Genomic DNA, 24,744 nt, shown 5'->3' with positions numbered 1-24,744 from the left:
CTTCCACGCCTCTTCCTCAGCCTCCCAGGGGAACAGACATGATGGGAGATGGGGAGGCCTAGACTGACAGGGTTGAAGAAAAGAGGTCAGATAGGATAGGACAGGGTCTTGCTCCCAAACCTGCAGATGACTCCTTGCACCCTGAGATTGAGTAGCATGGAGACAGGAAGTGCCCATCCATTGTACTGCCTGCTCCTCCCTCCCCATCACTGTCCGAGTGTATCCGCCTCATGCCTCTCTCCCTTTGGTATAGATTCTGTTTCTGTTGGTGAGGGTTTGTTCTCGGTGAGCGTCTCTCCTTCTGGGTGCTCAAGGTAGAGGGGCTTGGGATAGGTTCTAAATGCTTGTGCGTATACTGTCCTCTGATTGGAATCAGTGGGAATAATGAAGCCGCTTACGCCTGTGAGAAGTGTCCGTGGGTTCTAGGTAAGTTCAGTTTCAGGTCTCACTGGCCACTTTCTTGCCCACAGGATGTTCTAATGCAGCTTGCAAAGGCAGTGGCAAGTGCTGCAGCCGCCCTGGTCCTCAAGGCCAAGAGTGTGGCCCAGCGCACAGAGGATTCCGGGCTTCAGACCCAAGTGATTGCTGCAGCTACACAATGTGCTCTGTCCACTTCCCAGCTGGTGGCATGTACCAAGGTGAGCCCAGATTTGCAGTATCCCCTGCCTCTGAATAATATTTCCAGCATATGTACACAAACCTCTCATTCTATCTCTGACTCCTGGGGCCTCAGCACCCACCCCAGTGACTACCGGGAAAATCGCAGAGACCCATCTCACAGCTTCTCTGTTGCCTGCATGTCTGCAATTCTTTTCTCATAGGTGGTAGCACCTACAATCAGCTCACCTGTGTGCCAAGAACAGCTAGTCGAGGCTGGGCGACTGGTGGCCAAAGCTGTGGAGGGCTGTGTGTCTGCCTCTCAAGCAGCTACAGAAGATGGACAGCTGCTGCGAGGGGTAGGAGCGGCAGCCACGGCTGTCACCCAGGCCCTCAATGAGCTGCTGCAGCACGTGAAGGCCCACGCCACCGGAGCTGGGCCTGCCGGTCGGTATGACCAAGCCACCGATACCATCCTCACCGTCACTGAAAACATCTTCAGCTCCATGGGAGATGCTGGTAAGAGTACTCGCCTCCAGAGAAACAAAAGCCCCAGCATGGGTCCCCCACGCCCATGGGCATACCTTATAGATCCAGCCACCCAGCCTCTGAGGATCAGTACAGTGGCCTTTCTAGCTCTCTCACTCTGGGCTCATTGGTCAGTCTAGAGCCTCCACTTCCCCATTGGTAAAGCAGAAATATAAGCCTTGTTCTGCTTCCTTGGCGCACTTTATTTTTATTTATTTATTTATTTATTTTTTAAAAGTAAATTCATTTACTTAGTGGGTACCTAGCACATCAGAGCCCCCGACCCCAGTCAGTTCTCTCCCTCCACAATATGAGTTTGCAGGATAGAACTCAATTGTCAGGATTAACAGCAAGAAATGATGAGTAGACCATAAATACTCAGCCAGCCCAGTACTAACTTACCCATCAGCCCATGGCCAGATGTTTTGTGGTTTAGTCTTTATATCGCACAGGCTAGCATGATCTTTCTGCCTCAATCTCCCCAGTGCTGGGATTTCAAGTCTATGCTTCCTGACCAACTAACTGGTCCTTTAAAAAAAAAAAAAAAAGAAAGTTTTGTTTGTTTTTTCGTAGGAATGATCTGGGACCAGAGAGGTGGCTCAACTGTTTTTGTTGTTTAAATTAGGCTCAACAGTTCAGAGCATTGCCTGCTCTTCTAGAGAGCCTGGGTTCTATTTCCAGCATCGACATGCGGTTCATAACTGTCTACTCTAAGTCCTGCTCATGATACGATGCCTTCTTTCGGCCTCCGCCTGTACATGGTGCACAGACAGACTTGCTGGCAGAACACTGATATGCATAAAAATAAAAAAAAAAAAATTCGAGTTAAGAGATGGTTGTAAACTACCATATGGCTACTGAGAGCGAAACTTGTGTTCTTAAGCTCTTAGTTCCCTCAACTAGTTCTTATTAAGATTTTCGAAACGTCTCGTAAGGGACAGCTTTGGGCTGAAAGTATCAAAAATCTTGACTATCTTTCCAAGCAAACCACTCTTGGGGTCCCCCTGGTCACTCCACGAAGGTTTCGTCCCTCCCACCCCACGCTGGCCCACGTGATCGCGCTCTCCCGCGTGTGAAGACCTTAGTCACCGGCAGACTGAATCAGTGACTTTTGCGTCTCGGGCCAACGCTAAATTGCAAGCTGCTGCAGTGAGGATGGCCATTGAGATTAAAGCCGCTCATCGCACGACTCTGCATTGTGCAGGCAGTCATTCTTGTGTGTGTTGGCGGCCCCTGGTTGTCGGCGAGCTCCTCCCCTTGGCGCACTTTAAAAAGAGACCAAGTTATGTACAGTAGTAGGTGGCAAGGTGCATGGTTAAGAGCTAGCTAGGCTTGTAAACAGGGAAGAAGAGGGGGAAAGTAGCCTCTCTACTTCAGCTTCCTACCCCAGACCATTCAAAGGAGACTGCCTCATCCTCTCAAGATATGCACTAGAAATACTAGCTGGAAACTGGCCCTTCCTCTCATGGGAACTCGCCGGGAGATCTGTTCTGAGATCTTAACCCAGGAACCTGGACCTCAGAGGAAATCGTTTGAGACCTTTGCCAGTCTCTTCTCTGTTCTGGAAAGCCCACTCACCCTCCTCCCTATCCTCTGTCAGTGTCTCTGGCTTTCTTACCTGAGGCTCTCCTGTGTTCTAGGGGAGATGGTGCGCCAGGCCCGCATCCTGGCCCAAGCCACCTCAGACCTGGTCAATGCTATCAAGGCCGATGCTGAGGGGGAGAGTGATCTGGAGAACTCTAGAAAGCTCCTGAGTGCTGCCAAGATCCTCGCTGATGCCACCGCCAAGATGGTGGAGGCAGCCAAGGTACAAAGTCGGTTTCTGTAGAGACCCTCAAGGGGAGGTGAGCGTGGAGAGGTCCAGCTAGGGCCTTGTCTGATGGGATAACCCACCCCAGGAAAGCAGAAAGTAGAAGAGAATAGATAAGGAAACTGCCAGGAAGGTCCTGGCTCCCAGCCTGCGGGTCGGCCACCAGCCAAGCATCTAGCCATGTGACTGACTCTCACAGTGCACTCTGACCATGGGGGTCCACATTCTTCTTCTTTCATGTTGAAGGTCTGCTGTTCCCACTTTCCTTGGGTTGCTACCACATCTGCTTGGTATCTGTTCTTGGTACCCTGTGAAGGCAGAGAGCCTTTTGGTTTAGAGGTCTCCACTAGCCATACAGAATAGGATCACATTAGACATTGACACCCAAGGTGTGAAGACCATCAGAAGGGACCGCCCGCCCGCCAAAGGTCCCTTGGGCTTTGCAACTGCTGCAGATTCCTGAGGTCCCTTCTCCAGAGAGTCTCCCCTCTCCAGGCCTGCCTGGTCACACTGAGTTAATCACGCGGAGAGTTCTGTAGGACAGGCGTAGTTCCAGTGAAAGATTCACATCCTAGTGGCAATGAGGTACCCTGGGACCCCACAACCTATCCTTTCTGAAACAGTTTTCAGCTCTCAGCAGTTAAAGCCTCAGTGAAGGTAATTGGAAATTAGATCAGGAAAACAAAAGAGCTTTAAACTGGGCTTAGAGGATTGAGGACAGAGTGTATTTGAGTCAAAGTGATGGTGGATGATGCTCCTCTCAGGGAGCAGCTGCCCACCCTGACAGTGAGGAACAGCAGCAGCGACTACGTGAAGCAGCTGAGGGGCTTCGCATGGCCACCAATGCAGCTGCACAGAACGCCATCAAGAAGAAGTTGGTGCAGCGCCTAGAGGTGAGGCTGGGGATCTGGGCAGGGTCTGGAAGGATAAATGCATTGGATACAGTGGGAGGGGTGCCAGGGATGGATGGTTGCCTTAGGGTATAATGAGGGCCTGGGAATGCCTGGCCTTCTGATTCCTCTGTCCTTGCAGCATGCAGCCAAGCAAGCTGCAGCCTCTGCTACGCAGACCATTGCTGCAGCCCAACATGCAGCCTCTGCCCCCAAGGCCTCTGCAGGCCCCCAGCCCCTACTGGTGCAGAGCTGTAAGGTAAGTCTCCAAGAGACGTGTGGGAGTGGGGAGGAGTGAGAAGGTGGGGGGGGGGGTTCCAGAATATGGTACTCATGACGTTTTGACCTTCAGGCCGTGGCAGAGCAGATTCCGTTGCTGGTGCAGGGTGTCCGAGGAAGCCAAGCTCAGCCTGACAGCCCTAGTGCTCAGCTCGCCCTCATTGCTGCCAGCCAGAGCTTCCTGCAGGCAAGACACTTCACTTCTAAGACCAGACCCTCCCATGTCTCCATGACCTTAAATTTCCCAGTCTGAATATCTGCTCTTAGCCAAGACCAAACCTGAGTGCTTACTGTATCCTGACCAGTGTCTGTTCAACGCTAGAGGGAGGGTGACATACCTCATTTGCAAATGTGTTCTCCAACAGCCAGGTGGGAAGATGGTGGCAGCGGCAAAAGCCTCAGTGCCAACAATTCAGGACCAGGCTTCAGCAATGCAGTTGAGTCAGTGCGCAAAGAACCTAGGCACTGCCCTGGCCGAGCTGCGCACTGCTGCTCAGAAGGTATGGCAGCCATCTAGCTGTGGGACAGAAGGAAGGTGCTGCACAGAACGCCTGGGCTGGGGGAGAAGCCAGACAGAGTAGCCTCTAAGACGGAGGACTGTAACCTCTGCTGCTCACTGCCACAGGCTCAGGAGGCATGTGGACCTTTGGAGATGGATTCTGCACTGAGTGTTGTACAGAATCTAGAGAAAGACCTACAGGAAATAAAAGCAGCAGCTCGAGATGGCAAGCTTAAGCCCTTACCCGGGGAAACAGTGAGTAGTCTTATAAAGCGCCCTCGTTCAAACCCTGAACATCTCAGCAGTGCTATAGAACCATCATTGAAACCGCCAGCCTTCCCCAAGAACCGTCTCAGATGCCCCCTCACTTCCTCCTCCTCCTCCACCTGAGCCTTCATCCCCCCTTATCTGCAGATGGAGAAGTGTACCCAAGATCTTGGCAACAGCACCAAAGCGGTGAGCTCTGCCATCGCCAAGCTGCTGGGGGAGATTGCCCAGGGCAATGAGAACTACGCAGGTATGTCGGCAGGGCTAGGAATAGGGCTGGGGGGACAGAGGGGTTGGGGAGGACTTGTGGGGAAAGAGGCTGATAGAGCAAACCTCTGTTCTCTGTGTGTTCCCAGGTATTGCAGCTCGGGATGTAGCTGGTGGACTAAGGTCACTTGCCCAGGCTGCGCGGGGTGTGGCTGCGCTGACATCAGATCCTGCAGTGCAGGCCATTGTGCTTGACACAGCCAGCGATGTTCTGGACAAGGCCAGCAGCCTCATTGAGGAGGCCAAAAAAGCATCTGGACACCCAGGGGACCCGGAAAGCCAGCAAAGGCTTGCTCAGGTCAGAGGTCGGGAAGGGCTCCTACCGACCGCTTGCTTAGGGCTCTTCACAAGGCCTGCCTAACAGGGCCCACGCTCTTCTGTTTGCTGTGTTCTCAGGCTGGCTCATAGACGTGTCTGTTAAACTAAGGCACCAACCTCGCTGAGCAGCAGGTTGGGGTGTTTGTGGGTGTTTTGGATTGGGTTATTACTGTGTGTGGCCCTAACCTCAGCTTGTTCAGCTATAAAAGTTACTTTCTCCTTCCAGTTTTAGTGCCAGAAAAGCTGGTTATCTCCTGTGTCCCAGTGTAAAAAGGGGCTCTCCCAAATTACTCCCTCTTTGGCAACCCTGTTTCCCACTTCAGGTAGCTAAAGCAGTGACCCAGGCCCTGAACCGCTGTGTCAGCTGCCTGCCTGGCCAAAGAGACGTGGATAATGCCCTACGAGCTGTTGGAGATGCCAGCAAGCGACTCCTGAGTGACTCGGTAGGAGGACTGGGCATGACTAACGGAGGACTTTGCGTCTCTGGGCTCATCCTTTGACCCTGCTGTCCCAGATCTATGCCTTCTCACTATCCCAGGCTTTGCACCACTCCCCAGCCTTCCCTTCCTAAACTCTCCCTTCCCATCACCCCCCTCATCTCTCTGACGTCCCCTCTGCCCCCGCAGCTTCCTCCAAGCACGGGGACATTTCAAGAAGCACAGAGCCGATTGAATGAAGCTGCAGCTGGGTTAAATCAGGCAGCCACAGAACTGGTGCAAGCCTCCCGAGGAACCCCTCAGGACCTGGCTCGGGCCTCCGGCCGATTTGGACAGGACTTCAGCACCTTCCTGGAAGCTGGTGTGGAGATGGCCGGACAGGCCCCGGTACGAAGGGTCTAGTTGAGAGCAAAGTAGGGTATTCAGAACCTAGGTCTGTGCCTGCTTCCTTCATCTCTAGTCTGATAGAACTTGAATACTTGGGCATCCTTTTAGAGACAGATATGACAGAGTAATGTATGCTTCCCTTTAACAGAGCCAGGAGGACCGAGCCCAGGTGGTGTCCAACCTGAAGGGCATATCCATGTCTTCAAGCAAACTTCTCCTTGCCGCTAAGGCCTTGTCCACAGACCCTGCTTCTCCCAACCTCAAGAGTCAGCTGGCTGCGGCTGCCCGGTAAGCTGGACTGGAAACCCAGCTCTGGGGACCTGTGAGAAGGCCAGAGAGAAGACATTTCGGGAGACACTCTGGGCATAGCAGTAGTAAAGCAAAAGAAAAATATATACAATCCCATGCATACGGGACTCAGGAAAGATGACACTCCCCTCCCCCATCAGGGCAGTGACGGACAGCATCAACCAGCTCATCACCATGTGCACCCAGCAGGCACCTGGCCAGAAGGAGTGTGACAATGCACTTCGGCAGCTAGAGGTGAGCCTTCAGCATGGGAGCGGGACTGAGGAGCCAGCTGGGGCTGAGGGAGAGTCAAACTTCATGTCACTCTCCCTACACAGACAGTCCGAGAACTCCTGGAGAATCCAGTCCAGCCCATCAACGACATGTCCTACTTCGGTTGCTTGGACAGTGTCATGGAGAACTCCAAGGTTAGTGGGCCGAGGAGCTGCAGAGATGGGGACAGGGAAGGTGATGTAACACTGGTGCTCAGTGGGCATGATCAGAGCCTGATTCCACTCTTCCTTAGGTCCTAGGTGAGGCCATGACTGGCATCTCCCAAAATGCCAAGAATGGAAATCTGCCGGAGTTTGGAGATGCCATTGCCACAGCCTCCAAAGCTCTCTGTGGCTTCACGGAGGCAGCTGCACAGGTAATTTCCTAAGGTGGACCTGAGAGCAGCTCTTGCTTCCCATGCATGCCCTTTCTCCCTGGTGGGGGGGGGAAGCGGTGGTCATCAGAAGCTATTGAATACAACAGTCCCGGCTGCTGTGAGTGCTCTGATTACACTGACCAGCTGTGAGGCTTTTACTACTGCTGCTGGGGATTGAGCTAGGATTGAGCTCGAGCCCTAGCTGAGCTACCCGCCCCCAGGTGAAGCGCTTGTATCAGTTACAGGGGAGGGAGTGTCAGGGGTAGGGTTACTTTTAATCCAAGCACCTGCAGAACAAGTGGATTTCTGAGTTTGAGGCCAGCCTGGTCTATAAACTGAGTCCCATGACAGCCAGAACCACACAGAGAAACCCTGTCTCGAAACAAAAATAACAAAAAACTGTACTGAGGGTTTCTTTGTAGCTGTTTTTCTTTCCTAGAATCCTGCCATTTTGCCTCACCCTGTCCCTTTGTCTGACTTCCCCTCTCCCCACTCAAGCCAGTGGCTTGACTCTTATTTTTTATTTTTTTAATGTGTGCGAGTATTTTGCTAGCATGTATGTCTGTACCATGTGAGTGCCAGGTGCCTTCAGAGATGAGAAGATGGTGTCAGATTTCCTAAAACAAGTTATGGTCTTGAGTCACTAAGTGGGTGCTGGGAATTGAACCCAGGTCTTCTACAAGAACTAGTGCTCTTAACTGCTGAGCTGTCTCTCCAGGCCCAGGCTTGACCTCTAAAACATCTTCCTGGTTTTTTGTTCTTCTCGTATTTTTCGGGAAACATACAGAAGAAAAAGCAAAGCTATCGTATGTTAATTGCAGTATGAATTAACTACCATGATGTCTTCCCATTATTAAAATTAGAAATCTTTGTATCCATCCATCGCCAAAGCTCGGTGGTACTGTTGCTGCTAAGGCCTTAACAGCCATACACTTCTAGAATTGTCTTTTCCTCTTTTTCCTTTTTTAGCAGGATAGTCCTTGGCTGGCCTCAAGCTCACTACGTAGACTAGGCTATCCTCATGCACGCACTCCTGCCTCTGTACATGCACATATCTTCCATAGACTTCTGTTGCCACTTGGCAGTGCCCTGCACTTGTATTTTTCATTCTGTGACCCACAAACACACACACACTTCTAAACTGAAATGAACTAAAAATCTTTTTTTGTTGTTTTTTTTGAGATGGTGACTTACTCTGCACTCCAGGCAAACTCACCATCACCTTTGTCTCCTGGGTATTGGAATTATAGGCGAGCACCACCATACCCAGCCTGTGTACCTTTTTAAATAGATTCTGAAATTGTTGGGTCAGTTTAACAAAATAAGTTTGTTTTAAGCAGGGTGACGGTGGTTTCTTATTCCTGCTTCTCTCCCCAGAGAACTGAGAAAGATATATTCTGTTCTGTAACCCAACTTCCCCTCCTCCACTGCTCATTTCTCCTTAGGCAGCATATCTGGTTGGTGTCTCTGACCCCAACAGCCAAGCTGGACAGCAAGGACTGGTGGAACCCACACAGTTTGCCCGTGCAAACCAGGCAATTCAGATGGCCTGTCAGAGTCTGGGGGAGCCTGGCTGTACCCAGGCCCAGGTAATACAAGAGAACAGGTACCATGGGCAGGGCTGAGAAAGGATGGGCAGACTGCAAGAGGAAAGAGGGAGGAGAAGGCAGGATTCACCCCCCACCTTTCATAAGGGCTTCTCGCCGTGTCTCCTTGTTCTTCTGCATAGCACTGAGGGCACATCCTCTCTCGAGACTGAGCCCATCCTCCCACTTGTCCCACTTAGATCTTTCTCTATTAATGTATCTGTTGTCCTTTATCCCGCCTCCATGTCCTGCTCATCTTTGAGCACCTTTTTCTCCCAGACCTCCTATACAGACTTCTGAGGTGCCATCCTTTGTCCTCCACCTCTGAAATGGCTCCCTTAGGTTTGCATTCTTCCTTCCGGCTCTTATCACAGCTTTTCCATCTCTGTCTCCTCAGGTGTTATCTGCAGCCACTATTGTGGCCAAACACACATCTGCATTGTGTAACAGCTGTCGCCTGGCTTCCGCTAGGACTGCCAATCCCACTGCCAAGCGCCAGTTTGTACAGTCAGCCAAGGAGGTGGCCAACAGTACAGCCAATCTTGTCAAGACCATCAAGGTTCGACTGTTTGAATTTTCAGGTTCCCTGACCCAAGCCACCTTCTCTGCCTGAGTCTCCTCCTCATTTTCTGGGGTCTTTTGCTAGATTCTCCTATCCTTGTCTATCCAGTCTTCCAATCCTCTGAGCCCTTGAGGGTGGCCTGGGTTTCACTTGTGTACCCGCTTACTAAGTCCTAAGGCTCCCTGTTCCCTTCAGGCACTAGATGGGGACTTCACAGAAGAGAACCGTGCCCAGTGCCGAGCAGCCACAGCCCCTCTGCTGGAAGCTGTGGATAACCTGAGTGCCTTTGCCTCCAACCCTGAGTTCTCCAGCGTCCCTGCCCAGATCAGCCCTGAGGTGAGGCACTGCACCAGAGACACCGTGAGCCACTTCATCTTCGTGAGCATAAGTCATGAGACTCACCTCTGTCCCTCCTCTCTCCTCAGGGCCGAGCTGCCATGGAGCCCATTGTAATCTCTGCTAAGACAATGTTAGAGAGTGCTGGAGGGCTCATCCAGACAGCTCGGGCGTTAGCAGTCAATCCCCGGGATCCCCCACGTTGGTCTGTGCTAGCTGGCCACTCTCGGACTGTCTCAGATTCCATCAAGAAACTTATTACAAGCATGAGGTACTGAGGGTTAGGAGGCATGTGTGGCTGGGGACAAACAACGTGGCAGATGACTGAGTTGGAATGAGGTGGCACACTGTTGGAAGGGAGGGGAGGGGAGGGTAAGTAACAGCCTTTAAAGAGATGGTGTTTATGTGGGACGTGTGGTGTCTCTGCAGGGACAAAGCCCCAGGGCAGCTGGAGTGTGAGACAGCCATTGCGGCTCTGAACAGCTGCTTGCGGGACCTAGATCAGGCTTCGCTTGCCGCTGTCAGCCAGCAGCTTGCTCCCCGTGAAGGAATCTCTCAAGAGGTGAGGAGAAATGTGTTGAAGAGTGAAGAGTCCAGGCTCAGGGAGGGTGTGTGGGGGAGGAGGAAGGAGTGCAGAAGAATCTTTACTACGACATCCAAGACTGGGATATGCTGGGTCTGGGTAAGGAGTTAGATATGGAAGGAAGCCAGGAGCTGGGGTATAACTCAGTGCTAGTGTATGAAGCACACACGAAGCCGCAGGTCCCATCCCCATGAGCATCGCATGCGCAAGCAGTTGGAAGGAAGAATGGGGTCCTGCCCCAGAGAGCACTGTTAGAGTTACACTCAGATTTGATGTCTGCTTCCTCCCAGGCTCTGCACACCCAGATGCTCACTGCCGTGCAAGAAATCTCCCATCTCATTGAGCCGCTGGCCAGCGCTGCTCGGGCTGAAGCCTCCCAGCTGGGACACAAGGTACGTAAGGAATCGTGTGAGGAGCTGAGGGGATAGGTTAACAGTACCTGACACTAAACCCAGCGTCTGTTTCAGGTGTCCCAAATGGCCCAGTACTTTGAACCACTCACCCTGGCTGCAGTGGGTGCTGCATCTAAGACCCTGAGCCACCCGCAGCAGATGGCACTTCTGGACCAGACTAAAACGTTGGCAGAGTCTGCCTTGCAGTTGCTATATACTGCCAAGGAGGCTGGTGGTAACCCCAAGGTAGAAAGGGGGCCCAGGGGGCGGGGAGAGTAATTGTTAGCACAATGTAGAAAGACGGGAGCTAAAGGCTTTCTTGCCGCATGTCCCCATAGCAAGCAGCACACACCCAGGAAGCCCTGGAGGAGGCTGTGCAGATGATGACAGAAGCCGTAGAAGACCTGACGACAACCCTCAACGAAGCAGCCAGTGCTGCGGGAGTCGTTGGTGGCATGGTGGACTCTATCACTCAGGCCATCAACCAGGTTAGCGCCTCGGGTACCTGCGGACACAGGCTACCCAGAGGGACTCTGGCACAGAAGCAGTGACCCTGACAGTCTTTCTGTGCTTCATCCTCCTCCCTCAGCTAGATGAAGGACCTATGGGTGAACCAGAAGGCTCATTCGTAGATTACCAGACAACCATGGTGAGGACAGCCAAGGCCATTGCTGTCACTGTTCAGGAGATGGTAAGTTTGGAACATGAGGACTGCCCTTAGGGAGCTGAGCTTGGTCAGAACTTCACTTCTTTCCTTATCACTAGGTAACCAAGTCAAACACCAGCCCTGAAGAGCTAGGCCCTCTTGCCAACCAGCTGACCAGTGACTATGGCCGACTGGCCTCACAAGCCAAGCCTGCAGCTGTGGCTGCTGAAAATGAAGAGGTAAACATGGAAGCCATACTGCCTTCTCTTGGGAGATTCCAGTTCATGGCCCTTGTTCCCATGGCAGCTCCCAGGGCTGTCCCACGCTCCCTCACTCTAGTTAGTCAGATAAAAGGTACACCTTCAAGGCCACTCCATAGAGGGTAAGCAAGGCTGTATGGACTTAAAGGATCCAAGCCTTCAGTCACAGGTCAGAGGGATCCACAGCTCAGGATCCACCGGCTTCTGGGTTCTGCTTCTCTAGCCTCTGTCAACCCTAGTGAGACCTATGGCATCGTCTCTGCTGGGTTGAGTCTCCTCCCTCCCTAGTCCCTCCTTGTGGCAAATTCATGAGGCTTATCCTTGCTTAAGCTCTTGGCTTTTCCTTCCAAGAAAGTGAGTAACTGGATCTTAGTAGGGCATGCCTAATTCCCAGACCCTCCATAAACCCAAACAGGCTGGATCATAGTCTACGGCTCTGATTCGAATAACCAAGCATAAGTGCATCTCTCCCTCCTCCACGTGGTGCTTAGCACAGTCCTCACCATGGGGTGCCTTCTCTCACTATTTCCACGTGAAGCAGGGGACTCGTGCTTGACTATGAAAGCAAAAAAAAAAGCTGTGCAGGGAATATTTTCTTGGAACTCCATTAGTCTGTGGTACATGTTTCTTTCTTTTTTTTTTTTTTTTTTTTTTTTGGTTTTTCGAGACAGGGTTTCTCTGTGTAGCCTGGCTGTCATGGAACTCACTTTGTGGATCAGGCTGGCCTCGAACTCAGAAATCTGCCTGCCTCTGCCTCCCAAGTGCTGGGATTAAAGGCGTGTGCCACCATCGCCTGGCTACATGTTTCTTTTTAAAGTTTGTTTATTATTAGTGTATGTATGTGTGCGGTTTGTGTACATGTCATTTAGAGGTCATGTGACAACTTGGAAGAGTCAGTTCTCTCCCTCACTGTGAGTTCCAGGAATCTAACTCTGGTGACCGGGCTCACACAGTGTTCTACCCACTGCTCCATCCCACTCATCCAAGTTTTTGAGCATCCTTCATGGTTCCTCTAGGTGCAGTGGAGCCTTCTGAGCACTCTCAAAATCACCAATGTTCCCTTTCTGTTATTCACAGATAGGCGCTCACATCAAACACCGAGTACAGGAGCTGGGCCATGGCTGCTCTGCTCTGGTCACCAAGGCAGGTGCCTTGCAGTGTAGCCCCAGTGATGTCTACACCAAGAAGGAGCTCATAGAGTGTGCCCGCAGAGTGTCAGAGAAGGTGACTGCTGATCTCCTGGGGCTGCGTGTCTTTCCCATCTCTGTGTGCCTCCCCAGCGCCTGTTCCTTGTCCTCTCAAGCATGGGTAACTTTGCCCTTTCCCTTTGCCTACAGGTCTCCCATGTTCTGGCTGCACTCCAGGCTGGGAATCGTGGTACCCAGGCCTGCATTACAGCAGCCAGTGCTGTGTCTGGTATCATTGCTGACCTCGACACCACCATCATGTTTGCTACTGCTGGCACACTTAACCGTGAGGGTGCTGAAACTTTTGCTGACCACCGGTGAGCAGGGGACTGCCCGGAGGGAGGAAGGTTGGCGCGGGCCCGAGGAAGACTGGGCTGGAGGTTGGGACTCTTGGAAAAGTTGACCAGGCTGGGGCCTCCCCAGGGAGGGTATCTTAAAGACAGCAAAGGTTCTTGTGGAGGACACCAAGGTCCTAGTGCAGAATGCAGCCGGGAGCCAGGAGAAGTTGGCACAAGCCGCCCAGTCCTCCGTGGCCACCATTACCCGCCTCGCTGACGTGGTCAAGCTCGGTGCAGCCAGCCTAGGAGCCGAAGACCCTGAAACTCAGGTAGCTACCCAACATCCCTAACTCTGTCCCAAGCCTCACTTCCTGTTGCCCTTCTCCCCCTCACAAAGCAGAGTAACGTCTCCCTCACAGGTGGTGCTGATCAATGCAGTAAAGGACGTAGCCAAGGCCCTGGGTGATCTCATCAGCGCAACGAAGGCTGCAGCGGGCAAAGTTGGGGATGACCCTGCAGTGTGGCAGCTCAAGAACTCTGCCAAGGTGGGAAGCAGTGAGGAGCAGCAGCAGGAGGGATGGGGATGGTTAACACACTTCCTACTGCTTCTAAAGATGGTCTCCTCCCATTCCACTGCTGCCCTCAGGTGATGGTGACCAATGTGACATCATTGCTCAAGACAGTGAAGGCTGTGGAAGATGAGGCCACCAAAGGCACACGGGCCCTAGAGGCAACTACAGAGCACATACGTCAGGAACTGGCGGTAAGCACAAGCCGGGGGCACTGGGTGATAGGCTGTGAGTGAGGCCTCTCCTGCATTCCTCAGCTCTCTGCTTGCTCATTACCATACTTCCCACATCCCATGTCTCTCTGCTGAGCTGCATCCTGGCCAAAAGGCGCTGCTCACATTTGAGTCTCTCCTCAGTCAGAACCATGGCCAGCACTGCTCTGTATTGGCTTTGATATAGGAATATCTGCAGGGACTTTACCCACAGTAGCTACTCTAGAAAAGCTTTTTGCAGCTCACAGAATCCACTAACCAGGCTCATAAGGGCTCACAGAGATTGAACCAGTGATCAGGGGACCTGTCTGGATCTGACCGAGGTCCTCTGCATGTATGTTCTGGTTGTGGAGCTTAGTGGTTTTGGGGGTTCCTAACAGTGGGAAGTGGGGGTGTTGACTCTTTGGCCTGTTTTGGAGGCCCTTTTCCTTCTACTGGGTTGCCTCATCCAGCCTTACTCTGAGGATATGTGCCTAGTCTTACTATAACTTGATATGCCGTATTCGTATTTGGTTGATATCCCTGGGAGGCCCGCTCCCCAGATCTGGGGGAGGGGGCAAGTGTGGGGGAGGGACTGGGAGGAGAGGAGGGAGAGGAAATTTCTGTTAAGAAAAAAGAATAAATAAAAGAGAAGAAAAACTCTTTTTTTTAAAAAAAGATTTATTTATTATTATTCATTAGTACACTATAGCTGTCTTCAGACGCACCAGAAGAGGTCATCTGATCTCATTACGGATGGTTGTAAGCCACCATGTGGTTGCTGGGATTTGAACTCAGGACCTTCGGAAGAGCAGTCAGCGCTCTTAACCGCTGAGCCATCTCACCAGCCCCGAAAAACTCTTTTTGAACACGTGGATGTTTGAACTAAGTCATGACTGTTGCCTTCCCATCTTGGACACCATAAAGTCTTTCTTCTTTTTTTCCAACAGGTCTTCTGTTCCCCAGAGCCACCTGCTAAGACCTCTACCCCTGAAGACTTCATCCGAATGACCAAGGGTATTACTATGGCAACAGCCAAAGCTGTTGCTGCTGGCAATTCCTGTCGACAGGAAGATGTCATTGCCACAGCTAATCTGAGCCGACGGGCTATTGCGGACATGCTTCGGGCTTGCAAGGTAGACATGCGGGTAGTGAGGTGGGCTTCAGGGAGGGCGGGTCTGAAGCTCTAAAGCTAACCTGCTGCTCTGGGGACAGGAAGCAGCTTTCCACCCAGAAGTGGCGCCTGATGTACGGCTCCGAGCCCTGCACTATGGCCGGGAGTGTGCCAATGGTTACCTGGAGCTGCTGGACCACGTGCTGCTGGTAAGGAGGGAGGGAGGCGCCGCTCCTCCTCACCGCCTAAGCTCCTCACACCCAAACCCACCCTCCACCTGTCTCCAAATCATCCTCACTTCCAAACCTTCTTCCGTCTTGGCTTCTCCCATTTATGTCTTCCTCTTCTCTTTTCTCCTTTTCCCACCTGGCCTCCCCTCTCTACCTTCTCCTCTCATCTCATCACTCCTTGCTTATCAGCCGGTGAGTGGCACCCCACACTCTTCCCTGTGTGGAGCCTGATGCACTGTGTGCGCCTGAGCAGGACCTGGTGTTTAAGGGCTGTGCTGTGCAGTGCAGTGTGCTAGGGACTGGGGTTGGGAGCATGGCTGCCCTGTTTCACAGGTGAACGTGAAACCTAGGGCCTGATGCTCTTTGTCGTGCGCTCTGTCCCCACACAGACCCTTCAGAAGCCAAACCCAGACCTGAAGCAGCAGCTGACTGGACACTCAAAGCGAGTTGCTGGCTCTGTGACTGAGCTCATCCAGGCTGCTGAAGCCATGAAAGGTAAGAAGTAGTGAGAGACAGGAGGGAAGCTATGTTCCTGTCATGGTGCGGTCTCTGCTTCCTGGTTGGCTCTGAGCTAGCCTGTGCTTCTGGTCCTCATAGGTGAGGTGTTGCTAAACGAACTCCCCAGTGCCCCCAACCTCCCTGCCCTGCCTCAGCCTCCTCTCCTGCCTTTGTCCTACAGGAACAGAGTGGGTGGACCCAGAGGACCCTACTGTCATTGCTGAGAATGAGCTCCTGGGAGCCGCAGCCGCCATCGAGGCTGCAGCCAAAAAGCTGGAGCAGCTGAAGCCCAGGGCCAAACCCAAGGTCAGGGCTCCTCCCTCCCCTTCCGCCTGTCACAGCAGCAAGAGGTCTCCACCTCTGACCCTTTCCTTTCAACCCCTCCCCACTCCCCATCCCTCTGTAACCTTCTCGTTCCAGGAGGCGGATGAGTCCTTGAACTTTGAGGAACAAATCCTAGAAGCTGCCAAGTCCATTGCTGCAGCCACCAGTGCACTGGTAAAGGCTGCGTCAGCAGCCCAGAGGGAGCTGGTGGCTCAAGGAAAGGTCAGTACTTTAGCACCAGAGGAATGAGGACAAGGCACTCACACCCTTAGCCTCACAAGTCGCTGTGAAGTAGGGATAGCCTAGGTCTAAGAGGACTCCCTTCTTCCTTCTACAGGTGGGCGCCATTCCAGCCAATGCACTGGATGATGGGCAGTGGTCGCAGGGCCTCATTTCCGCTGTGAGTGTCTTAACACCCAGGGTGTCTTTCCGAGTTGGGTAAACCTGAGAAGGCTAGGGTGGAATGGACCAGAGCAAGAGGCATACTCTAATCTTAACTTTGTCCCCATTAGGCCCGTATGGTGGCTGCAGCCACCAACAATCTGTGTGAAGCAGCTAACGCAGCTGTCCAGGGCCATGCTAGCCAGGAGAAACTCATTTCCTCAGCCAAGCAAGTAGCTGCCTCCACAGCCCAGCTCCTGGTAGCTTGCAAGGTCAAAGCAGATCAGGACTCTGAGGCAATGAAACGGCTCCAGGTAAGAAACTGACTGATGCACTGTCTCCTCTGCTACACTGCTTTAAACCGCCCTGCTGAGATCCTCTTGTCTCCTGTTGCTAATGATAAGAATACCCTAACAAGAGCAGTTTAAGGGAGAGAACGTTTATTTGGCTCATGATTCTGGGTTATAGACCATCAATGCTGGGGACTCACGGTAGCAGGAACTTGAAGCAGCTCATTCAGGTACATTCACAGGCAAGAGCAGAGAGCCATGAGTTCATGGCTAGTGTTCAGCTTTCCCTCCTCGTAGAATCCTGAGTCCCCTGCCCAAGGAGTAGTGCCACCCACGGGTGCTAGCTCTGCCCGCTGAATGCAGTCAAAACAGTTCTGCACAGGCGAGCCTGATCCAGACGGTCCTTCCTTGAGACTCCCTCCCTTCCTAGTCCTGTGGTGTGGAAGGCTGATGGTTAGTTAGCACTTGTGTAGCCATGATAACGGTCTCTGAACTAGAAACCTGAGTTCTCAGGAGTTGCTGTTCGCTTCCTCTGCAGGCTGCTGGCAATGCAGTGAAGAGGGCCTCAGATAACCTGGTAAAGGCGGCCCAGAAAGCTGCAGCCTTTGAAGACCAGGAGAATGAGACGGTGGTGGTGAAGGAGAAAATGGTTGGGGGCATTGCCCAGGTGAGCCTCTCAGAACACACTGTTGGGGACAGTGTTACCTGCACTATCCCCCTGCTTCTGCCCCCAATGCACATCTTCCTGAGTCGCTTGGCCCTTCATCCCTCAGATTATCGCAGCACAGGAAGAGATGCTTCGGAAGGAACGAGAGCTGGAAGAGGCTCGGAAAAAGCTCGCCCAGATCCGGCAGCAGCAATACAAGTTCTTGCCTTCAGAGCTTCGAGACGAGCACTAAAAAAGCCCTGTGTATTTAATGCAGACCCAGCCCAGAGACTGTGCCTGCCACTACCAAAGCCTTCTGGGCTGCTCAGGGCCCAAGCTGCCCAACCCCAGCACTCCCCCAAAGTGCCTGCCAAACCCTGGGCCTGGCCCTGCCCAGTCCCACTGCAAGCCGTGTCCTCTCCCTGACTCCCAAGTGCCTTTGCACCCTAGGGCCCCTAAGTGCCTGCCCCCCTCCAGAGTATTAACGCTCCAAGAGTATTATTAATGCTGCCGTACCTCAGTTTGAACCTGCCAGGGCCCCAGCTGCTCCAGCCTGCCAGCAGCTTCCAGCCAGTCCCCACGGCCACGTCAGCTCAACTCATCCCTTTTTGATACTATATCCCCTACCCAGCTACCTATGGGGCTCGAGGGTTGTAAACCCAAACAGGTCAGGCTCCAATAAAGGTGATTCTACAGCTGCAGCCTGGCTTTATGAGGAGGCAGGAGGTCTTCCTCAGGGGCTCTGGGGGAGAGTGGGAGTCAGTCGATGAGAACAGGCTGCCTGCCAGGCCCTTTCTCACCCTGCTTGGGGGGGCTGCCTGCAGAGCCACTCTCCACACTTACGCTCCAGTGCCCCAGGACAGCACCTGCCGCTGCTCTCTGACTAGCAGTACACCTTATTCTTCTCAACCAGGAGAGAGTACAGAAAGAGATGCAGATTTAGTCTGTGGCCAAATTCCATTCTTCAAAAGCAACTTCAGAGAAACAGGACTAAAGAGCTGGAGAGAGCTCAGCAGCACTGGCTGCCCTTGCAGAGGATACAGGCTCAGTTTTCCACCCTTGCAGAGGATACAGGCTCCCAGCACCCACACAGCAGCACACAACTGCCTGTAGCTCTAGTTTTGGGGACTTGAGTGCCCACTTCTGACCATGTGCTCCTTCACATAAACTCACAGAAGCACATACACATTAAATAAAGGAAGACTGGAATATAGATGTCTGCTTCTGGCCCCTACGGTACACACAAATCCTTTTTAAAAATTGTGCGCGTGCTTGTGTGTGTAAGATTGGCTGATGCAGTTATTGAGCACAAAATCCAGGCTCTGGCTTCTCCATCAGTATAATTGTTGATTGGGTTGGAGTGCTCTTGTCAAAAACAGGTGAACTTGATCTTGTCTTGAGACTTTATAGTTAGAGGGGCAGAGCGCCACCTAGAGGCCAGGCAAGAGTTGGTTACTGATGATAGCTGCCTGGCTTATCTGGGTATTAGTTCCACAGAAGGAACCAGTCAAGGAGGTATTTACATACTGTCTCTAGCTTTTCTCTGCACTTGCCGTCTCTGCTCAAAGCACGACAGTCCTCTTGTGTTAGCAAGTGTTTTTATGTGATTTTTTTTTTCTTAGCCAATCCTGCTGTCCAATGTATTTCAGTATTTCTCTTACCAAGTAGAAAACAGTGCTCATTTGCTGCTACTCTGAGTGCCTATCGCCATCAACTTCCTCCCATTCCAACGAGTTTAAAGTGGATGGAAATACTTGGTGTCCTCCCCAGGGAAGCCCGTTAGGGACAGCGCCAGCTTCCTACCATTGCTCCTGTCTCCTGGGATTCACCCATTCAATATTTACTAAGCCATGCCTGTGCTAAGCACTGGAAAATCAAAATGCATTATCGCTTCTCTGACGCACAGACTGATAACTCCACTGCACACTGCTGCGGGCCCTGGGCCCCAGATTCAATGTCATAATACTGTGACTTGAGGGCCTAGGAGATCAAGTCTCTTCCACAGCCTCCCACGTGAACCGTAATCTAAACTGAGCTCTAGCTACAAGCCGGGACAGCTGCTCACTCCGGCCGGCCGGCCGGCACTTCCTCATGCTGTCCTCAGGAACAGCCACCAATCATGCACATCTCCACAGTCATAGCTTGGAAGTCTAGGAGGATGCTCCAGCAGCCTCCACTGCTCTTCAGATGAGGTCCCCTCTCTGGAGACTCCAAGACTCTCTAAGCTATCTAGATGTCAAAATTAGTTTCATGATGAAGCTCTGAAAAGAACTCCCTCTTTCACAGCCTCAACATAACATAGTGCAAAAATACTACGGAGTAAAGCCATCTCAGCACAGAATAAGCCAATGGCCCCAGATCACACTAATGGTCATATAAGACGTAAATGCAACTTCATTTAAGAAGGTGCTTTTTAGTTTGTTTTGGTTTTGTTTTTTTTGAGTCAGAGTTTCACTATGTGGCTTTGGCTAGCCTGAAACCACCGGCTTCTGCCCGGGGGGTGGGGGGGTGGTGGATTGATGACGTGGACCGCCATGCCCTACTTATTTAAGAATGTTCTTGAACAGAACAGTGGCTTTAATTCCACCACTAAGGAGGCAGAGGCAGGCAGACCTCGGTGAGTTCGAGGCCAGCCTGGTCTACAGAGCAAGTTCCAGGACAGCCAGGACTACACAGAGAAACCCTGTCTTAGGAAAAAAAAAAAAATTGTTCTTGAGTATCGTAGACATATTGACACTTCCCTGTAATTCCAGTATGAGGCAGAAGAGTCAAGAGTACCAAGCCAACATAAACTATATACTATATGAGACCTTTTCTCGAAAGAAAAAAGTCTCTTAAAAAAAAAACAAAAACAAAAACAAATGTAGGGGCTGGTGAGATGGCTCAGTGGGTAAGAGCACCCGACTGCTCTTCCAAAGGTCCAGGGTTCAAATCCCAGCAACCACATGGTGGCTCACAACCATCTGTAATGAGATCTGATGCCCTCTTCTGGAGTGTCTGAAGACAGCTACAGTGTACTTACTTATATAATAAATAAATAAATAAATCTTAAAAAAAAAAAAAAAGAAAAAAGTCCTGGATAAATTGTAAAAACTAATTTTACTGTCTTATAGATTTTTGGTGTGTGTGCACTTAATATATATAAATATAGCATGCACACATACAGAAGTATGTGCATTTGAGGTGGCCAGACGACATTAGGTGTTCTGCTCTATCCCACTCCATTTTATCCCCTAGAGACTGGCTCTGTCACTGATCCTGGCCTAGGCTGGTATCTCCACCACCCACAATGCTGGGGTTAAAGGTGCATCTGAGGGCCACACCTAGATTTTTATGTTGGTGCTGGGATGTGAACTCCAAGCCTCATGCTAGTTCAGTAAGCTCTTACCCATTAAGCCATCCCTCCATTCTCAAGGCTGGGGAGATGCCTCAAACATGAAGACCTAAATTTGGGTTCTGCAGGCCAGATGTAAAAGCTATGTGTGTGTGTGCACCCCACTGCTGGAGTCAAAGGCAAGCATTCAGTGAGCCAGCCAGTCTTGCCCAAGCAGCTAGCTTCACATTCAGTACAAGATCCTGTCTCAAAAATGAAACAAAATGCATAATAAAAATCAAGCAAAGGGCAATAAAAGAAGATGCCTGACATCCGTCTCTGGCCTCTGCACTGCAGGCACAGGCGAGCATACACACATCCAAATAGGCAGGGTCAGGCAGGGTTTCATGAAAGCCAGGCTGGCCTGGCCCTCACTGTATAGCCAAGGATGACTGTCAATCTGATGCTCCTCTCTCCAAGTCTAAAGTGCTGGGATTGCAAGTGTGTGCCATCATACCCAGTTTATTTGGTTCTGGAGATTGAACTCAATGCCTCATGCCTCATGATGCTAGTCAAACACTCTACCAAGCGAACTACATCTTCTGCTCTGAATCATGATCTTTTCTTTTTTTTAAAGAAGGGTCTCACTATGTAGCTCTGGCTAGACTGCAATCTGCTATGCATATCACTCTGGCCTTTGAACTCGTAGAGCTCCACCAGTCTCTCCCTTTCAGGTACTGATTTTTATATGACGTTCATGTGTATTCGCCCATGTGTGCTGCCCCTCAGTGTCTAATGTGGGCTTCACATGTGTGAAGCACCTGCAGAGGCCACAGGAGGACACTGTGGCCTCTGGAACTGAAGTTACAGCCAATTATAAGCTACTATGGAAACCAAACCTGGGTCTTTTGCAAGAGTGGCAAGTGCTCTTTACTTAGGAGCCAGCTCTCCAGCCCTAAATCTTAAATTCTTTTCTCCCCTTAAACCTTCTATGTGCATTGGTGGTTTTTGCTTGCATGTATGTCTATATGAGGATGTTGGATCCTAGAACTGGAGTTACAGACAGTTGTGAGCTGCCATGTGGGTGCTGGGAATTGAACCTGAGTCCTTTGGAAATGTACCCACGACTCTTACTGCTGAGCTAGTCCTCCAGCCCCTGGATCTTCATTCTTAAGCAAAAACGTTTCTTTTCTCTCCTTTCCTCTCTCTGTGTGTTATTTTTGCTACAGTTGTTTGAGACAGGGTCTCATGTAGACCAGGCTGGCCTCAAATTCACTGTGTAACCAAAGCTGGCCTTGAACTCCTCAATCTTCTGTCTCTACTTCCCAAGTGCTAGACTTATGACCACGTTAACCTCATCTTTTCTGTAATCCTTCTGATGAACTCTGAAGTCTGCTCGGAGCAGTTCTGCATATTGAAGTACGATGGCTTTCCTAAGAAAAAGCAGACCATTTTTAAATGTGACCCATTTGGTGTGGTCATGTACAAGTGTGTGTGTAAACAGCATGTTTTCTAGAAGAGTGACTGACAAAGTGTGGCTCTCAGACTTGGATATCTGGTAGACCTGTTCTTAAAAAGGAACAATGGCTCTGTCACTTCGGAGAAAAACCTAACAGATATAAGTCAAATTTTCAAGTGAAAATTCTAATTTTGAGTAACTTTTCTCTGACACTGTGACTTTACAACTTAACCAAACTTTAAACATAGTTGAAGAGTCTCCAATGAAACAAATCAAGATATTAAAGAATGTGATATTTTGGTATAGTGGATTTATTGAGATATATTAACATTTGCAACATCTGTGTGGCTCAATGAATCCGTATTTTCCAAATAAACAATTAATGACATAACAAAATTATGTATGAGTACATGATTACCCAAAAAGAGGGGATAAGAAGTTCCAGGTGGACATGGTGGCACACACCTTTGATCCCAGGCAGAGGAAGGTGGCTAAGAGTTCCAGGCCAGCCCAGTCTACATAGCAAGTTCCAGGTTAGGCAGGGCTACATAGAGAGACCCTGCCTTAAAAATAGATAGGTAGGTAGGTAGATAGATAGGTAGATAGATAGATAGATAGATAGATAGATAGATAGATGGATGGATGGATGGATGGATGGATGGATGGATAGATAGATAGATAGATAGATAGATAGATAGATAGATAGATAGATAGATAGATAGATAGAATTCAAGGCCATCCTCAGTAGTTCAAGACCAGACAGCGTGGGTAGGCACATGAGACCCTGTCTCAACCCTTTCCCAGATAACAAAAATATCATAATTTCTTGCCAACTGGTGGTGGTGCACGCTTTTAATCTCAGCACTTGGGAGGCAGTGGTAGGCAGATATATGTGAGTCTGAGGCCAGCCTGGTCTACAGAGTGAGTTTCAGGACAGCCAGGGCTACACAGAGAAACTCTGTCTCAAAAATAAATATATACATACATCATACATATATACATTTGCCGTGCTTCACTAGTTTGAGGGAAGAATATTTACTCTTTTATTTTTTTAAAGATATTTATTTTATGTATATGAATACACTGTAACTGTCTTCAGACATACCAGGAAAGGGCATCAGATCCCATTAGAGATGGTTAGCACCATGTGGGTGCTGGGAATTGAACTCAGGACCTCTGGAAGATCAGTCAGTACTCTTAACCACTGAGCCATCTCTCCAGCCTGATATACTTTTTTTTTTTAAGATTTATTTATTTATATGTAAGTACACTGTAGCTGTCTTCAGACACTCCAGAAGAGAGAGTCAGATCTCTTTACGGATGGTTGTGAGCCACCATGTGGTTGCTGGGATTTGAACTCCGGACCTTCGGAAGAGCAGTCGGGTGCTCTTACCCACTGAGCCATCTCACCAGCCCCTGATATACTTTTTTTAATCCAAGTATTATTTATATTAACATGATAGTGTATAATAGGAGTATATGTGTGTGTTGTTTTGTTTGAGATAGGTCTAACTGTAGTCCAGGTTGGCTTCAATCTGGATATGTAGTGGAGGATGACCTAGAACTGATCTCAAATCCCCATCTCCGGAGAGCTGGGATTACAGGTGTGTACCACCCTGATTAGTACATGCTGTGCTCGGGACTGAACCTAGAGCCTGGTGTAAGTTAGGCAAACACTAGCTAAGCTACATCTCCAGCTTTAACTTTTGTGATTTTTTTTTTATGAATTCATAAATAGCTTTACATTTTCTGGGCTTGCAGCCTAATACAGTAACTGTAGATATCTGATAACATCCACTTTAACAAAAACTCTTGAGGAATCTTCAATAATTTCTAAGAGCATAAGGAGGCCTAATACCAAAAATAATTGAGTTCTGCACTAGGCTGTCCATTTCTCTAAATTCTCCATATTAGTTGTTACATTTGAGTGCCTGGAACCGGCTATGTAAAAAAACACATCTGCCAAGTGTTTATCAAGTACTGTCTAAACCCAGTCCTGTTCAAGGAAGGGACTGAGGACTCAGAATGGAGAACAATAGTCCTTTCTCTGCAGGCCGCACAAGATAAACAGGTACCAGGAGACTAGAGAAAGTTCACAGGGGAAAACAAGCACCTACTGGATGGAAGCAGCCAGGGAAGACTTCCCAGAAGAGCTGACACTTGATCTGAGCCTTAAAGGCCACTAGGAATTAGCTTCAGGGAAGGGTGTTTTAGAGAGAGGGAACAGAATGCATAAAATGTGGACACTGTTAAGAAAGGTATGGATGGCTATTTCCAGCCCTTGTCCATAGCTCAGTATGAACGTAAGGTAAAGTCTGAGGATTGGAGTGAGGCTGGGAACTGTACATGAGGCTGGCGAAATAGGCAGGGACCCAAACAAAGAGTGGTTCTACCATATTAAGAAATGTGAGTGGGTTTCTTCATCTTCTTCTTCTTTTTTTTTTTTAAATCTTGAAGGCACAAAAGGAATAGGGAGGGGACAGTTGGAAAATTGGAGGATTTTCTATTCCACTAACTTACACACACACACACACACACACACACAGAGAGAGAGAGACATACAGAGAGATACACACAGAGACATGGACACACAGAGACACTAACTTTGGCAGCAAAAGCCAGGCGAATTAGAGAACCAGGAATAAAGAAGCCCATGGCCCTGCAGGCCGACACAGAAAGTGTC

At 50.3% G+C, this 24,744-nt stretch overlaps 1 protein-coding gene across 3 annotated transcripts in view; it reads left to right on the top strand.

The window, feature by feature from the left end:
* Tln1 (talin 1) overlaps window positions 1–17,984 on the top strand; it is a 31,766-nt gene extending 13,782 nt beyond the window's left edge. For all 3 annotated transcript variants that reach the window (XM_021159646.2, XM_029476491.2, XM_085839383.1), the window contains 40 exons: window positions 471–638; window positions 822–1,116; window positions 2,766–2,932; window positions 3,700–3,828; window positions 3,968–4,084; window positions 4,178–4,291; window positions 4,470–4,604; window positions 4,730–4,858; window positions 5,018–5,120; window positions 5,227–5,435; window positions 5,779–5,898; window positions 6,082–6,279; window positions 6,428–6,567; window positions 6,729–6,822; window positions 6,906–6,995; window positions 7,094–7,216; window positions 8,662–8,805; window positions 9,200–9,361; window positions 9,560–9,700; window positions 9,790–9,971; window positions 10,130–10,262; window positions 10,574–10,675; window positions 10,751–10,921; window positions 11,014–11,163; window positions 11,265–11,366; window positions 11,441–11,560; window positions 12,659–12,805; window positions 12,919–13,085; window positions 13,192–13,375; window positions 13,466–13,591; window positions 13,693–13,809; window positions 14,757–14,942; window positions 15,022–15,129; window positions 15,540–15,645; window positions 15,830–15,954; window positions 16,069–16,194; window positions 16,310–16,372; window positions 16,485–16,667; window positions 17,182–17,310; window positions 17,417–17,984. In XM_021159646.2, the coding sequence (XP_021015305.1) occupies window positions 471–638; window positions 822–1,116; window positions 2,766–2,932; window positions 3,700–3,828; window positions 3,968–4,084; window positions 4,178–4,291; window positions 4,470–4,604; window positions 4,730–4,858; window positions 5,018–5,120; window positions 5,227–5,435; window positions 5,779–5,898; window positions 6,082–6,279; window positions 6,428–6,567; window positions 6,729–6,822; window positions 6,906–6,995; window positions 7,094–7,216; window positions 8,662–8,805; window positions 9,200–9,361; window positions 9,560–9,700; window positions 9,790–9,971; window positions 10,130–10,262; window positions 10,574–10,675; window positions 10,751–10,921; window positions 11,014–11,163; window positions 11,265–11,366; window positions 11,441–11,560; window positions 12,659–12,805; window positions 12,919–13,085; window positions 13,192–13,375; window positions 13,466–13,591; window positions 13,693–13,809; window positions 14,757–14,942; window positions 15,022–15,129; window positions 15,540–15,645; window positions 15,830–15,954; window positions 16,069–16,194; window positions 16,310–16,372; window positions 16,485–16,667; window positions 17,182–17,310; window positions 17,417–17,542 (5,631 nt within the window). In that variant the 3' untranslated portion in view covers window positions 17,543–17,984. The remainder of the gene's footprint in view (window positions 1–470; window positions 639–821; window positions 1,117–2,765; window positions 2,933–3,699; window positions 3,829–3,967; window positions 4,085–4,177; window positions 4,292–4,469; window positions 4,605–4,729; window positions 4,859–5,017; window positions 5,121–5,226; window positions 5,436–5,778; window positions 5,899–6,081; window positions 6,280–6,427; window positions 6,568–6,728; window positions 6,823–6,905; window positions 6,996–7,093; window positions 7,217–8,661; window positions 8,806–9,199; window positions 9,362–9,559; window positions 9,701–9,789; window positions 9,972–10,129; window positions 10,263–10,573; window positions 10,676–10,750; window positions 10,922–11,013; window positions 11,164–11,264; window positions 11,367–11,440; window positions 11,561–12,658; window positions 12,806–12,918; window positions 13,086–13,191; window positions 13,376–13,465; window positions 13,592–13,692; window positions 13,810–14,756; window positions 14,943–15,021; window positions 15,130–15,539; window positions 15,646–15,829; window positions 15,955–16,068; window positions 16,195–16,309; window positions 16,373–16,484; window positions 16,668–17,181; window positions 17,311–17,416) is intronic.
* Window positions 17,985–24,744: the final 6,760 nt, after the last annotated feature.

The sequence above is a fragment of the Mus caroli genome, unplaced genomic scaffold (assembly GCF_978045245.1).
Source record: "Mus caroli unplaced genomic scaffold, Mus_caroli_1 scaffold_6, whole genome shotgun sequence".
Classification (NCBI taxonomy): Eukaryota; Metazoa; Chordata; class Mammalia; order Rodentia; family Muridae; genus Mus; species Mus caroli.
The sequence above is the reverse complement of the archived record's forward strand: the minus strand, read 5'-3'. Positions and strand labels throughout refer to the sequence as shown.